Below are 15,040 nucleotides of genomic sequence, written 5' to 3'. Positions count from 1 at the left end.
AATTTGCATGGGTGTTTTATTGAAAAAACTTTAAAACAATTGAGTTTCAATGTGTTTTCAAAACAGTTCACTTTCCACGCATTAGCTCGTCATCATGCCTTACTTTCAAACATACAAAAAAGGAATATTTTTTACATTTATTTTTATTTTCATGCAGTAAAAAACTGCTTTTAGGTGTAAACAACACGTTAGTACACCATTTATCCATTGGTTTCACTAAAATGTTTGAATAATTGATGAAATTCGAATAGATAAATATGATCATGGTTGGACCTACGCATGATGATGGTTGGACCTATGTGTTTCCTAAGACGGCCGCTAGGTGCGCTTCGGTTTGTCTACATCCTTCATGCGCAGCTGATTTGAAATTCGATTTCGTTTTGGCCGACTGATCAGTTTCTTCGATTGAAAAATGGCTAAAGAAAAGAGTTATACGGTCGAAAATCTTCAAGAGGCTGTTCTTTTAGTGAGAAATAAATCACTTGCCGCGTATCAGGCACAGAAAAGGTACATTATTCCGAAAACGACACTTCACGCAAAAATTAAGGGAAGCCACGAAAAGAAATCGTGAGTGATGATTTGCTAGGGGATTGGGTTTGTATGTGCGCTGCTTCTGGCAGTCTCAAGACGACCAAAAAGATTTTGGAAGCTGCTAAAGACCTTGCGTCACTAGTAGGGCGTAAATTTAAAGGAGGAATTTCATCGTCAGGTTGGCTGAAAGGGTAACCACCGATTTTCGAACTACCACGAAAGCGCCGAAAGAATCTGTTAATATGAATTTACATCAAGCATTTCTCATACACCTTCTGTGTGTGAATCAACTTGAAATAAAATGTTAACAAACTAAAAATTGCTAACTGAAACTTATTTCCGAAAAAAAAAACTCCTAGGAGAAAAAAAAAAACTATAAAACCGGAATTAAGTTCTGATATTCTGTCATTTTAAGCCCCTAAATTCCCCGGGGGCACCCAGAACATGCCCGGAAGTGGCCAGAAGTGGTCAATGATTTCCGAGAAAATGAGCCATGATGAATAGCTAATGCGTGGAAAGTGAACTTTTTTAAATACGAAGTTAAACTCAAATTTCTTGATTTTTTTAAATAGCAAATTCATAAAAACTGTATAAAAAGGGTTTTTTTTTCATGATACCAATAAGCTTTAAACAAAGTTTTTGAACAAATATGGGCTAAACTAGCATTTGCAAAAATAGGTCCAACCATCATCATTTTTTAGGTCCAACCAACATCATAATTCTTTGCTGAATAAAAACGTTTTATAAAATAATTTGTTCATAATATTAAACTTTTTATGTTATTATTAGAAACACGAAAGGTAGATCTTTCCCCTAATCACGCATTTTTCATAATTATATGTTGAATTAAAAAAAAAATACGACATGAATGTTGGCGTCGTGTGAAACCGGCCTAAATAGGTCCAACCATCATCAGTTACCCTATGTTCCCTCATTTAACATCCGTTGAAATATTTTGAACGGCCATCCCGTTGTAGTTATATCACAGCTTTGCTATATCACAGCTTTGCTATATCTTTTCTGGTACCATGGAGTTAACAAAGTAAAAGTGAAAGAAGAGCAATTAAATAGAGCACATGCGATACGACAATGGAGTGATGCTTATTTCGAAAATACCCAGAGATAGGCACTGTTTATTTTCTGCGCTGGTATTACAATTTTATAAGACATAACTAGAAACTCTAGATAAATGTTTGGTAGCATTGGTACTCAGTACGGAAAACAAGATCGACGGAAAATAAATCAAGGGAAAACAGAAATCTGTTTCATGTTCGTTGCAAATCATTTGAAGTTTATGTATGCTTCATGATGAGCAGCATCGTACTCTACAGGTTGGGAAGGTGGAATTTGCCACACAACAAAACCCGAGGGGTGGAGAATCGCTCTTATGTTCCTTAAACATCTACAAAATCCCTTATGATTAATTTTCTAAAGTTCCATCATCTTTTTACAAGCTTCATAATTTTCGTTTCCTTATTTATCTCACATCATTCTCCTTCAAAATTTAAGGAAAATCTTTGAACAATTTCTAGAAATTTTCCCAAACATTCGTGGGAAAAACGAAGATCTTAAAACTACCAGTAAGTTACCAAATTAAAACCTCCACAGTATGAAGCCCTAACCAAAGCAATGGCGCAACGGACTTTTGTTTCTCCGAGGCACTCGGTAGCCATTCTTATGTCTCAAGTACGTGGCTAAATAAGAAGAAGATTTTAGATATGATGATACTTAAATTCAAATAAAAAGATACCTACAAATGGATTCGCTTTATGCGTTTAAATCAGAATACCTGGAGCATTTTACAAATAATTACCAATTTGGTTTCTTCGTGGCTGGTCAATTTATGCTGTAAATGGTGGATTTTTTATATCTTGAGTAGTGTTGACGCCGGGATAGACTGGCCGATACTCAGGGCCTGAGGTGCAGTAATCATTCTTCACAAACTTCACAATACAAAAATAGTCCATATTTATTTTACAATATTTACAATTGCTATGTTACTACACCCATTCCCGATCTGTGGGCAAGGGGTGGGTGCCAACGAGGCGAGCGAGCGCGCGCGGTCTACACAGAGTCCGTCTGTGTAGACGATGGACCGTTTGGTTCGGCGGTCAACTATCGAACTGTTCTATTGCTGCTGCTGCTTCTGTTGCGGTGGAAGTGGGGTAGGATGAAAGAGGTACATCTATTTTCAGGCTATAGAAAGCACAGTACGTTCTACCCTGTATGTGCCTATGCGACCGGTTTGATCTGCTTGTGAGAAGTGTGGAAATGTCCCAGACGATGAAACTATTGTTTCTCATCATATGGACGTCGATCAGCTGTGTGCTGCATATAGCCGAGTTGGAGAGTAAGATCGATAAACTTTTCTGCACTATGGGCTCGGGGGTGACCATGGGGGTCAAAATATTATTAATCAAATGCGGTTCACGTTCGGCGTGAACAAGTAGCTTTAAATAAGAACTACTTTTAAGATAGCATAAATCAGTACAGTACTGAAGTGATTCCAAACTTTCCTATTGAAATGTAATGTCAGTACAGATAGATCTCGTTTTTGGAAACTAAACTACAGTGCACTCTTTACAACTCGATGTTCAAGGGACCATCGAGTTATATACTAACAATCCCATTCAAATTCGCTATCGCAGTAGTCATGACATTCAGTAGTTCTATAGTTCGATATCGAGTTAGTGGACATCGATTTGTGGATAGTTGACTGTTCTTCATCTATGTTGCCAAAATCGAGACCTTTTTCGATGTGTCACAATTAAGTACTAATATGGCTTGGCGTTGAAAATCAATACTCTCTTGAGTGAATCCTGTTGAAAAGCTATTGAAAAATTCGTGGAAGTGAGGAGGATTTCTCGGTTTCCAACAAAGCGAGAATCACGTCAACATATTCCTATCCATCCCCTAATTGACCTTGAATTGGACACGGCCGGTGGTGTTTTTTCCTTGGTTTGTTTTCCGTCGATCTTGTTTTCCGTATTGAGCACCGATGCTACCGACGCCAGGGAGGCAGCTCCCACACCTGGACCCTACCTATCGACCCATCAATTCATGAACCGGGGACCAACGGCTTTACTTCCCTTCCGAAGGAAGGCGTGATCAGAGATGTTATGTCTCAGAACATCCCGGTGGCGCCGACTGGGATTGAAACCAGGCCTGCTGGGGCGAGAGGTAATCACGCTTACCACTACACCACTGGCGCCGCTGAGGTGGTGTTATTGCCTATCGTAAAGAATGAGGTCACCAGTGTTACACATTGCAGATGCATTTGTTGCTTCTCTGTGTAATACAGGTGTTCTGGTAATAAGTGAGTAGTAACCACGAGCAGTTAATCATTTTCATGCTCAGGGATGGAAAATCATTTACATGCATTTGCCTCTAACTCTTTTCATCAACAGAATACAGTTAAATGATGTATAAAGCTTTTGTAGCTTTTGATAATAACTACAACTTTTGTTAACAACTAAAATATGAACCTCTTATGCATGATGAAATAGAGCTGGCAGAACATGTTATTGTTTTTCAGTGAATGCAATTTACATTTACTGAAAAACAAAGGTTGGTTCTAATCGCTCTGATTCATCATGCATAAGAGATACAGATTTGATTTGTTTACAAAAGATGTAGCTAACATAAAAACCTATAAAAGCTTTAATCACTTTATTACTGATGAAAAAAGTTAGAGGCAAATGAATGTAAATGAATGCAAGAAATGAATGTAAATGATTTTCCATCCCTGTTCATGCTAAATTATGTCTATACAATCTGAAGTGAATCAGTACTTTATGATGCTTTTCTGCAGTTATTCAGTACTTTTCAAACTAAATCCGGGATTTTCTTTAAGTATTTCAGTACTTTCAGAAGAGATTTCATTTTTATTTTAAATTGTGCTCCCCAAAGTGATTTCAATTCTTCTGAAGTGATTAAATATTTTATTATGGTATTCTGTGATTCTGTTATTACAAAGTGATTGCAAACTTGAGAGAATTAATACAGTACTTTTCGAAGTTTTGTGAAGCGATTCAGACCTTTCCGAAATTATTCAGTTCTTACGGAAGCGAATACAAACTTTCTGGAACGATTCATTGTTTTCCAAAGAAATTTAGAAATTGTATTAAGTCATTTCATACTATGCCAAGAATTTTTGAGCTTTTCTAAAGTGATTAAGTACTTTCAGAAGAGATTTTAAACTTTTAACAAGTGATTCAGTTCATTCCGAAGTGATTCAGTACTTTCGTAAGTGATTACAAATTATCTGGAATGATTCAGAACCTTTCAGAGTGATTCCAAACATTCCTGAGTAATTTTTTTCTGAAGTGATTCAGTACTTCCGAAATGATTCCGAATGTTCCTGAAGTGATTCAGTGCATTCGTATTTTTGAAGTGATTTCGTTCTTGCAGAAATGATTGCAAACTTTCTGGGATGATTCAGTACTTTCCAATGTGAATCCGAAATTATCTGAAGTGATTTAATACTATCCGAAGAGATTCCGAGTTTTTCTGAAGTAATTTAGTACTTTCTGAAGTGGTTTCCCATGGTCGAAACGTTGGGAAGATTAAATCGTAGTCGTTAGAGTGAAAGTAAGACTGAGCATGAGCATGAGCATGATTGACCGCCCACGGTTGCTACTCTGTTATTTCCAGACCAGCTGTAATTACACAGAGAACCAATAGACGATGGTTGGGGCTAGCAATCATCCTCAATGTGTAAAAACTGGTGATCTCGAATTAGGCAATACCAGCGCCAGCCGCGCCTGAACGCAGGTCAAGAAAGGAATGGGTAGGAATGTGTTGACGTGACACTCGCTTTGATGGAAGCCGATGAGTCCTCTGCACTTCCACGAAGAATCACAGGGATGTTGGGTAAGAGGGTTGGGTTTGCAGCAGGGTTCGTTTTGGTAAACGATAAGCTGAATTGATGTCCTAACGATCGTATAACGCGAAGGAGCTTGGGATTGATTGGTCTTCTGCTCAGTAAGCAAAAACGTTTGCCACTAGGCAGACGAGCTTCTTTTTAATCATTGACGAATCTTGAATGTGGATGGGCTTGAGATGTTCTGCTTAGTAAGCAAAAACGGTTGCTCTAAGGCCACCGAACCTCTCATATGACATTATAGCGTTACTCATGTTTTTATAACTATTCAAAACCGGCACCAACGACAACGAAAAGTTTTACAAAATACACGATAAACAAGCGATCTTACCATGCATTTTTAATATGAAAGGATCTGGGACCGCGTTTTTCTCCTCAGTAAGCAAGCCACTGCAACCGACGATCTTTGAAATCCTAAAACTAAAAGCTACGAAAGAGTACTTAGGCCTTCATTAAGATCCACTTTCACGTGACGTTCAATGTTTCGATTTTCTCTTTACGCATGGTACAGACAATCATAACAAGCTATGACCGACGTGACGATTGTTTAAGACCTGGTTAAACAAGCTATTCCAATGAAATTACGTTCTCGAATTTCACTTGGAATTTAACGAACAACAGAAATACGCGATAATTCATATTTTCAGCGGTTGCATTTTAACCTCCTGCTATTACACTATTTATATACTGTTCGAATATAGGATCACATCTTATTTTTAATATATTTACCAGTCAAATTCCTTTTTGACGTAATCACCTTTCGATCAAAATAGTTTTCAAAGCTACTTAAGTCACCCGATTTCTATGGAGATGCCGTTTGTCTTAAGTTACAGCGCAGAGAAACCCATGAAAAGTGTACGTTCGTCGTTACACTTTCTCATTATTAAAGTGAATAAATCGAACTGTTTGTTGCTAAGATGATTTCGGTTGTCCTAAAATGATGAATGGCCTGCACGTAAGGAGACGTGATTGATAATTCTCCCGAATATCCTGGTAAATACACTCTGACTTAAGTATCCAGAGTGAAAGTAAGACTGAGAAAGTTGTTAAACCAAGCGTCAAACCATAAACTGTTGATACTATACCGTCGCTGTGATTGCAATTTAATTATTTCTAATCGGCCATTGCATGTCTTTAATCGCTGCCTGTCACTTCCATGCAAATTCAAATGCTTTAGAAGTGACTTTCTTAAAAATGTTTCTTAAGTAATAGACACACATAACAAATTCAACCTTCATCAAAAACAAAGCCAAATCATGCCAATCACTATAAACACCACATTTTCACCAAGCACTGGATGTCTCTGACCATTGTGCGCCATTAGCGTTGCACAACCACCTTGAACAATAACCAAATTTTCTCAGCTCATTATACGGCGTACCCAAATTGCACCCTCTTCGTTGTCACATTTCACGCTTCACCCTTTAGCGGATCAGATAAAGACAAAACGCTGGGCACTGCGAGTGAATCAGGAAAATTAAGTTTTTATCTATGTAATTGGTGACAACGAGAAAGTTCGAGGCCTCCAAAAATGGGTATGCGATTTTGCTTCGTTCAATTTGTTTGGTCGAAAAACATGGGAAATGTTCGTGCTTTACTATCAACGTGTGACCATCTGCCAGTCAGTGGCTTGGCCTTAGGTAGTTTATCTCGGAGGTGGGTGGCCGAGGGGGCTAGTTGGAAGTTAATTCACCTTCTGCTCGTTATGTACTGTATTGAATATTTTTCGGATGATGAAAACAGCGGTCAATAACCTGCAGTTGTATTGGAAACTTTTCGCACAGATATCAATTTCCGAACCGTATCCAAGTATAACGCGCTTAAAATTATCCACCTTCACCAGCTTCAACGTGGAGTAGAGGCAAACCCGTAATGATAGTTCATCTTGTTTCACGATCCACGAGATTATCGCAAAAAATTACCCTGCACAATAGCGTCCGACAAACCCGCCTTCATCAACCACAGTCTATAATCGTTCTCCTTTGATTTCCACAGATTTCTAGCCTTGATGATCCAGGATGCTGACGACGGTAGCGCTCATACTGGTCACGTCCATACTGCGGACGGCCGCCCAAAATCCCTTCCCAAATGACCCGGCAGCGAAGCCGGATCGAACGATTCTTCTGCCGACCGTTCCACCGGATGAGGTAGCTTTGGCGTGCTTTTGCAGTTCTGAAACCTAAATTGCTTTCGAAACAATTCCAGTTATTCACCGTGATAAATGCGCAGTCTCCAGCACCTACGATGGGACCACTTTTGATGGATGGCGTTCACTATGAACATTCGATACCGCTGGGTCCTCACAGCAACTACTACGTGTACTACTCGGACAATGTTCGGAATTCACATCAGCAGCAGCAGCAACAGCAGCAGCAGCAACAGCAGCAGCAACAGCAACAGCAGCAGCAGCAACAACAGCAACAACAGCAGCAGCAACAGCAGCAGCAGCAACAGCAGCAGCAGCAGCAGCAGCAGCAACAGCAGCAGCAGCAGCAACAGCAGCAACAGCAACAGCAGCAACAACAGCAGCAGCAACAGCAACAGCAGCAGCAACAGCAGCAGCAGCAGCAACAGCAGCAACAGCAGCAGCAGCAACAGCAGCAACAACATCAACTTTTTTATCAGCCTCTCGTTGGGTAACTTTATTAGAATAGTATAAGATTGAACAACGTGTAAAATGGTTCTAGTTATCCATGTTCAATGTTCAATTTTAAATGGTCAACGAATTGACTTATGGTACCTAAGCTCACGCCAATTACTAATACAGGACTTTCCCGTTTCAGCAGTTACTCCAACGAACAGTCTAGTCAGATAATGTTTAACCCCAACTCCATACCGGTGCAGCTAGTGACGCTAGTGCAACCGACGATCGAAGCCCCGGTCCAACAGGAGAATGCTACTGCTGCGCGACAACCCTCGCCGTATGTGAATATAAACGAGGAGGGCATCCACAAGCTGGTGACATCCACGCAGAACCTGGTAACGAACGAAGATGTCGTGAGTATCAACAATGCCGAGGAAGAGGAGCCACCGTCGGAGAACGTTCAAGCGGATAAGAAGGAACAGAAAGCATCGGACAGCGAACCGAGTGAGAGTTCCAAGAAGGAACACAGACTCAAGGATAATTTAGCTGTCCCGTCCTTCGACAATCCGATCATCGTGGGAGATATGCCTGAGGGAGCTCAAAGAAACCATCGGTCGGGTGGTAAATCAGATAATTTCTACAAACAGATCAATGTGGAAATTCTCGGAGAAGCTGACGATCACAACAAGGGACAGTTCTTGAAGGAGACTACCTATCGAACCAATCAGGTGACTTCAGAGCCGTGTGACGATGATGTGAAGTATGGTCCGGTTGAGATCAAGCATGAAGTCACCACGATTCGACCGATTACTATATCCACCAAGGCTCGCGGATCGACCGCAACGAGGTTGAGTACACGTTTTCGAACGACTTCAGCCAGCGTCCCTTCGTCAACTGCACGCTACACCGCCAAAGAACCAATCACTGTAACTGCAAAACCTGTTCCACAAAAGTACTTGGCCCCAATTCAGGCAGGACTACGGCTCTCTAACTCTGGTAAGAACATTGATGACTGCGTTGACGAGAAAGGTTCCAAGACTATCGTCGAGGTTCAGAAGAGCGTCAACATCAAGAATCTCCTGATTGGCCCAGAGCCATCTCAACCACAACGACAGCGTGAGTTTGGTGCAAGAACCACAATAGTTCAGCAACCAATCATCGTCGAGAAGCCCGTTGATCGGATTGTCAAACAGAACATCTACATCGAGAAACCAGTTGATCGCTATGTTCCACAACCAGTTTACATCGAGAAACCAGTCCCGCAACCGGTTGATCGAATTGTAGAAAAGCAAGTCCCCGTACCTTATCCAGTGGAAAAGATCGTTGAGAAACATGTTCCAACACCTGTCCACGTCCCGTACCCCGTCGAGAAACAGGTTCCAGTTCATCATTACGTCGATCGTCCCGTTCCTCATCATGTACCGTTTCCCGTTACAGTGGAAAAGATAGTCGAGAAGCCTGTTACTGTTGAAAAGGTCGTCACTAAAGAAGTCCAGGTGCCCTACCCGGTGACACAGATCGTCGAAAAATTTGTTGATCGCCCTTTCCCGGTAGAAAAGGTCGTCACCAAAGAGGTTCAGGTTCCCTATCCCGTTACCCATATTGTTAATCGGCCTTACCCGGTTGAAGTGCAGGTAGAGAAGATCGTCGAAAAGATCGTTGATCGCCCCGTGGAAACGGTTGTCGAGAAACACGTTGAAGTTCCCGTACCCGTAACGGTCGAAAAGGTCGTCGAAAAATTCATAGATCGTCCGGTTCCCTATCCAGTTCAAGTCCCTGTCGAAGTCCAGGTCCAGGTCCCCGTTCACTACCCGGTAGAAGTCCCAGTAGGTGTCCCCATTCCGTACCCCGTCGAAAAACTCATCCCTGTTACCGTCCATGAACCCAAACCAACGCACGCCATCATCAAAACCACGCACCACGAAAAACTCTTTGACTTTCACAAATTCTTCGGTGGGAAAAAGAAACATTACACGGAGCACTATATCCTAAAAGCACCGCCACTACCTAAGCCTCCAGTTGTTGAAGCCCCTGGGAAGCATTACTACTTCCACAGCCAATACCCCAAGAACGATCTTCACTTTGGAGCATCGATCGCTTCACCGTCCTACGTGGACGTCGGCCAGATCAACGTCCTTCCGCATCACTTCCCCGAAAAGCCCAAACATATCTACGGTGTCCCACTGACCGGAGATGTCTACAACGGTAAATCATCGTACCATTTCAACCCTTATCTGCCCTACCCGCTAATCGATCAATCGCACTTTGTAGGCAAATTTACCTACCAAGCAGCTCCGCTACCGCCACAGCATCATCACTACCACCAGCCACCGCAGCCTCAGCTTCTGCCCGGAATCTACAAGGACGACTATATTGGGCCTACGCCCCTGCTGGAGGACCACTGGGCTGTCAAGAGTGACGTCAAGTTCCGCCGGAGTCCCGCGTATGGCAAGAGCCTGCGGATCGAGTACGGGGGTTTCAAGCCACCGCTAGTGCCATCGCTGGAGATCGACGAGAATGGGATTCCGCTGAACAAGGAACATAACGCGAACTGAGATCGATTCCGGGAAGGCGAATCGTGTGCGTAGACTGAAATAGTTGATTTTTGTTTTTCGTAACTGTCTAGCCTTAGGAGTAGTTCTAGTTCTGCCGATGATGCTACTGGAGACTCTTCGGTTGTAGGATTATAGGTTAGAATCAGTCGGATGGATATAAACACAAACACCCAAACGCCAACAAAGTATAGATCAAAGCTCGTTCTGTAAGGTTTAGAAGAATAGCATCGAGTAGGGATAAGTAATTTATTGTTACACTTATGCACCTAAGTGATAGGGATAAGAGGACGTTGAATGAATAAATAAATAAATAAAATGTATACTTGAAGCTGGCGCCAGTTATTTGATCCGATATCCTGAATAGTTAATAAATATGAACAGTGAGGAAAATTCAATCTCTGTTTCCATGTTTTCATACATAGATATTTGCAAAAGGAGGGATTCCAGACAAATTCGCAAATTAGTTTTGGTATTTTTTTATTTGTTGAATTTTTGCAGAAACTTTTCTTATGACCATAAATGCCATTTTGCATGTTCAGATCGCCATTTTAAATCGAGCCTTAATTTTGAAAAGGACGTATAGAAAAATATTGAGCTTATTTTCAGAAAACTGTTACTCGAAAATGTTTGTTCAATCATTTTTGTACCTTGGGTAGAGAACATCGCTTTTGATTGAATTTAAAATATAAACTTAAAAATCGTTTTTCCCAACAATGGGGACGACTCTGGCGTAGTGGTTAACATCCGTACCTCTCACGCCATAGTTACGAGTTGAAATCTCACCCCGGACAAGTCACGAATGATCCAAGAGTGTTAAAGTAAATATAAAAAAAAAAAAAAGTTTTTCTCAAAAACATTTTTTTTAATACAGAGAGAGAGAAGGATTAGTAATTTCCATTTAACACCACTACCTTATTTGCTGATCCTTGACAGATACATATTGCGTATTTCGTCTGCTATGTGTAGGGTTCGGACTTGATTTAAAACAACTATTTATTAAATTGATACACTGTAGTTGAAGATGCTAATTTCAAATAACAGACTGTAGTGGTAATTTTTATACGATAGATGGAGTAGATGAAAGCATAGAGTTGATAGTTCCGTTAGAGTACGGCAGTGTGAAGATTGTATATAGATATTAGACAAGCGAGCTAGGACAACTTTTAAGGAAGGTACAAATCGGTTTTTTCATCTCTCTTTACCAAACTCCCCCTTTGGAGAGGGATGGTGAGGGGTGTCCCCCCCGCCACCACTACAGTCTGTTATTTGAAATTAGCATCTTCAACTATGTAAATCGTTGACTTCACGTAGAAGTAATACTAAAAACATATTGTTGGATAATTCCCCGTTTTGCACTACGTGCGCACCCGCGAATAGCTAGTTCGGATTAACACCGGTGTGATACGATCACTAATTAATGATTTTATTATTCTACGAAAGTGGACTGTATTTAAACAACGCGATCGAACTGAATCGATACCGGTACCGTCGGCGGTCGGGAGCTAACTGGCTATTCTCCTTTTTCTATTTGCAAGTGATGCTGCGAGAGCACATCACTGATAGCCTATCGTGCCTATCTCTCGTTTAGGTACATGCAGACGATCGTGGTCACTCATTTTTCCTGGATTCCCTAATCTACAGTGATGCACACAATTATGTTTCCTAATTTCCCTAACATACCGGCCGCCTTGAGTTCACTCAAAACGAAAACATTTCAAAATATAACTATAACTACAAAAGATAAATTCAAATATATACACAGATCCTCTCTATCTCCTTCAACAACCTCGTGGAAGTCGTATCTCTTCGCGATCGGTGACTGGCCTTGACCGTCCGTCAAGCCAAACCAAACGCTGACGATACTCCTAACTCAATCCATAGATTCCGATGTTGGAAACTTTACTGACTTCGTATGACTCCCAACCATACGCCTCTAGCGCACATGCTTCCGCTGCCGGTGGAACGAACATGCTGGCCTCTGTCGGTGGAATTTACCCTCGTTTGCTATTGGAGAATAAGACGGCTTGATTCCGAAACAAATTCGTTATTGGACAGACATAACTTAACTGTCGCCCCCTGGCGATAACGGACGAACTCTCCATTGTTGCCAAAGTTTGCCCTAATGGGGGCGTAAATTGCTCAGCGGAAGTTGTGGTCGTAGAAGATCAGAAGTTATCTCAGAGGATTTCTGTTGAAGAGAAAACCCGATTGGGCTCCGAACAACTTGTTAAGCTTGGAAAACGTAACTTTTAGTGCGGCCCCTGGCGATAACGGCTGAAAGCGCCGTCAGCTGCCAATGTGCCCCTACTGGGGCCATACTTATCTGAGTTTTCCCGATGTTGTTGTCGATCCATGGGAGAATACATCTCTACCGACCGTCGATTGTTGAAGTGTTGGAGATGATCCTGGAGGAAGGGAATTCGATTGACTTCCGAAATGCTACTTATTTCTAATAACGTAACTTATACTGCGGCCCCTGGCATAAAACGACATGGACTGTCGGTTACCGCCAAATTTGCCCCATATGGCGCCATACTTAGCTGTGTTGATCTTCAGTGATCTACGATGCCGCAAGGTATCAGAGGTTGATCCGTATTATGGTTGATTGCACACGGATGAACGAAGGAACGGATGATCTCTCCAGCCAAGCATATGAGCAGCAGATTATGACTGTCGAGGGAGAACAGATCAGTATGTTCCCGGATACACAGAATATATAATACGTAACTTATAGGTTGCCCCCTGGCAACAGCGGCGGGGTTACACCGCAAGGTGCCAAAAGTGCCCCAACGGGGGCGATAATACTTATTGTTGTGCTGGATCTACTGCGATTCCTCGACATCCAGTTGATTATCTCGGATGGGAAGAATACATATGTTCGAAATAGCCCGGCGATAAGAGCCATCCTTCGTACGAACGGTGACAACTCTCACGTTCCCGTTTGGCCCTGGGTGAGTCTCCATGACGCGTCCCAGCTTCCACTTGAGAGGTGGAATGTTGTCCTCCTTCAAAAGAACCATTGTTCCAACGTTCAAATTATTTCTTTGCCTTGTCCATTTGTTGCGACTCTGCAGAGTTGACAAGTAGTCCGTTGACCAGCGCTTCCAAATCAGTTGACTGTAGTTCTGAACACGTTGCCATCTATTGAGCCTATTCTCTGGTAGATCATGGAGACTTGGTTCGGGTGCTGCGGTGAGTGGGCGTTGGATCAAGAAATGCCCGGGAGTCAATGCTTCCAAGTCACCGGAGTCATTACTGAGAGGTGTCAGCGGTCTCGAATTTAGACATGCTTCAATCTGCGTCACAACGGTATGCAGTTCATCATACTTCAGCATTCTGTTGCCGATTACTCTCCTCATGTGCCCTTTCAGCGATTTGACTGCGGCTTCCCACAAGCCACCAAAGTTGGGTGATCTGGCAGGGATGAATTTGAATTCGATCGAATCTTGAGCAGCCTCCATTGACACCTTTTCTTGGAACTGTTGTTGACGAAACATTCGATGCAATTCACGCAGTTCTCTTTGTGCTCCCACGAAATTGGAGGCGTTGTCGCAGAGTATCAACTCCGGTCTTCCGCGTCTGGCAACAAATCTCCGAAGAGCAGCAAGAAATGCCTCGGTGGTGAGGTCCATCACGACCTCAATGTGGACGGCTTTGCAGACTAAGCAAACGAACAAACAGAGATAGCATTTCACCGGAGCGCTCTTCCGGGTGACAGGCTGCAGTTCGAATGGTCCACAATAATCGATACCCACTCGTTGGAAAGCAGGAGCTGGTGATACTCGTTCCAACGGAAGATCTCCCATCAACTGATCATGGACGCGTGGTTTCACCCTGAAACACTTTACGCACTCGTGCATTACCTTCCTGGCTAAGTTTCTGACGCTCAACGGCCAAAACCTCTCTCGAACACACGATATCATCAACTGCGGTCCTCCGTGCAGCAATCGCCGGTGATAGTCGACCAAGATGAGCTTCGTGAGTGGATGATTGCTATCCAAAATCATCGGATGTTTCCTTCCTCGCGAAACAGGAGCATTTCCGAGCCGGCCGCCAACGCTTCGACGAAGGCCTAACTTCGCCCTTAGCCGCAAGGTTTGATAATTCCAATGGAAAACATTCCGATTGGGCTAGCTGCACTAGGAGAATCAAGGATGAATCATGTTCACCAGCTGTCAGCAATCCAGTTTTCCTATGCAACCGATTTCTTGGTCGGCAGTTGAAGGAAAAACGGCGTATCCAAGCGGTCAGACGAACAAGGTTCAGTAGAGACGAACGTAGCGTGAAAATCTCACTTGGAGGCAGAGTCTGTAGGACTGCTGACACTAGTGGTCTCTCCTCCAGGATTACCGAATCGAACTGCTGCTCTCGAACCTGCGCGTTTACAGGCCAGTACTGGGTTTCCTTTTTCAGCCATTCTGGACCATTCCACCACAGAGAATTGCTCGTTATCTGAGCTGGAGTGGCTCCTCTCGAAATTATGTCAGC

At 42.5% G+C, this 15,040-nt stretch overlaps 1 protein-coding gene across 2 annotated transcripts in view; it reads left to right on the top strand.

The window, feature by feature from the left end:
* The window catches only part of LOC135709450 (probable serine/threonine-protein kinase kinX), a 48,182-nt gene extending 37,578 nt beyond the window's left edge, over nt 1-10,604 (top strand). Inside the window, exons 2-5 of one of the 2 annotated variants that reach the window (XM_065231794.1) lie at nt 7,409-7,560; nt 7,619-8,049; nt 8,200-10,202; nt 10,269-10,604. In XM_065231794.1, the coding sequence (XP_065087866.1) occupies nt 7,432-7,560; nt 7,619-8,049; nt 8,200-10,202; nt 10,269-10,552 (2,847 nt within the window). In that variant the 5' untranslated portion in view covers nt 7,409-7,431 and the 3' untranslated portion in view covers nt 10,553-10,604. Of the gene's footprint in view, nt 1-7,408; nt 7,561-7,618; nt 8,050-8,199 lie in introns of both variants that reach the window. The other variant, XM_065231793.1, reaches the window with a different exon arrangement.
* The last annotated feature ends 4,436 nt before the right edge of the window (nt 10,605-15,040 follow it).

This window comes from Ochlerotatus camptorhynchus, unplaced genomic scaffold, assembly GCF_037179485.1.
Source record: "Ochlerotatus camptorhynchus isolate MF236.1 unplaced genomic scaffold, CSIRO-AGI_Acam_v1.1 ptg000361l, whole genome shotgun sequence".
Classification (NCBI taxonomy): domain Eukaryota; kingdom Metazoa; phylum Arthropoda; class Insecta; order Diptera; family Culicidae; genus Ochlerotatus; species Ochlerotatus camptorhynchus.
This window is presented reverse-complemented; position numbering and strand designations above follow the sequence as displayed.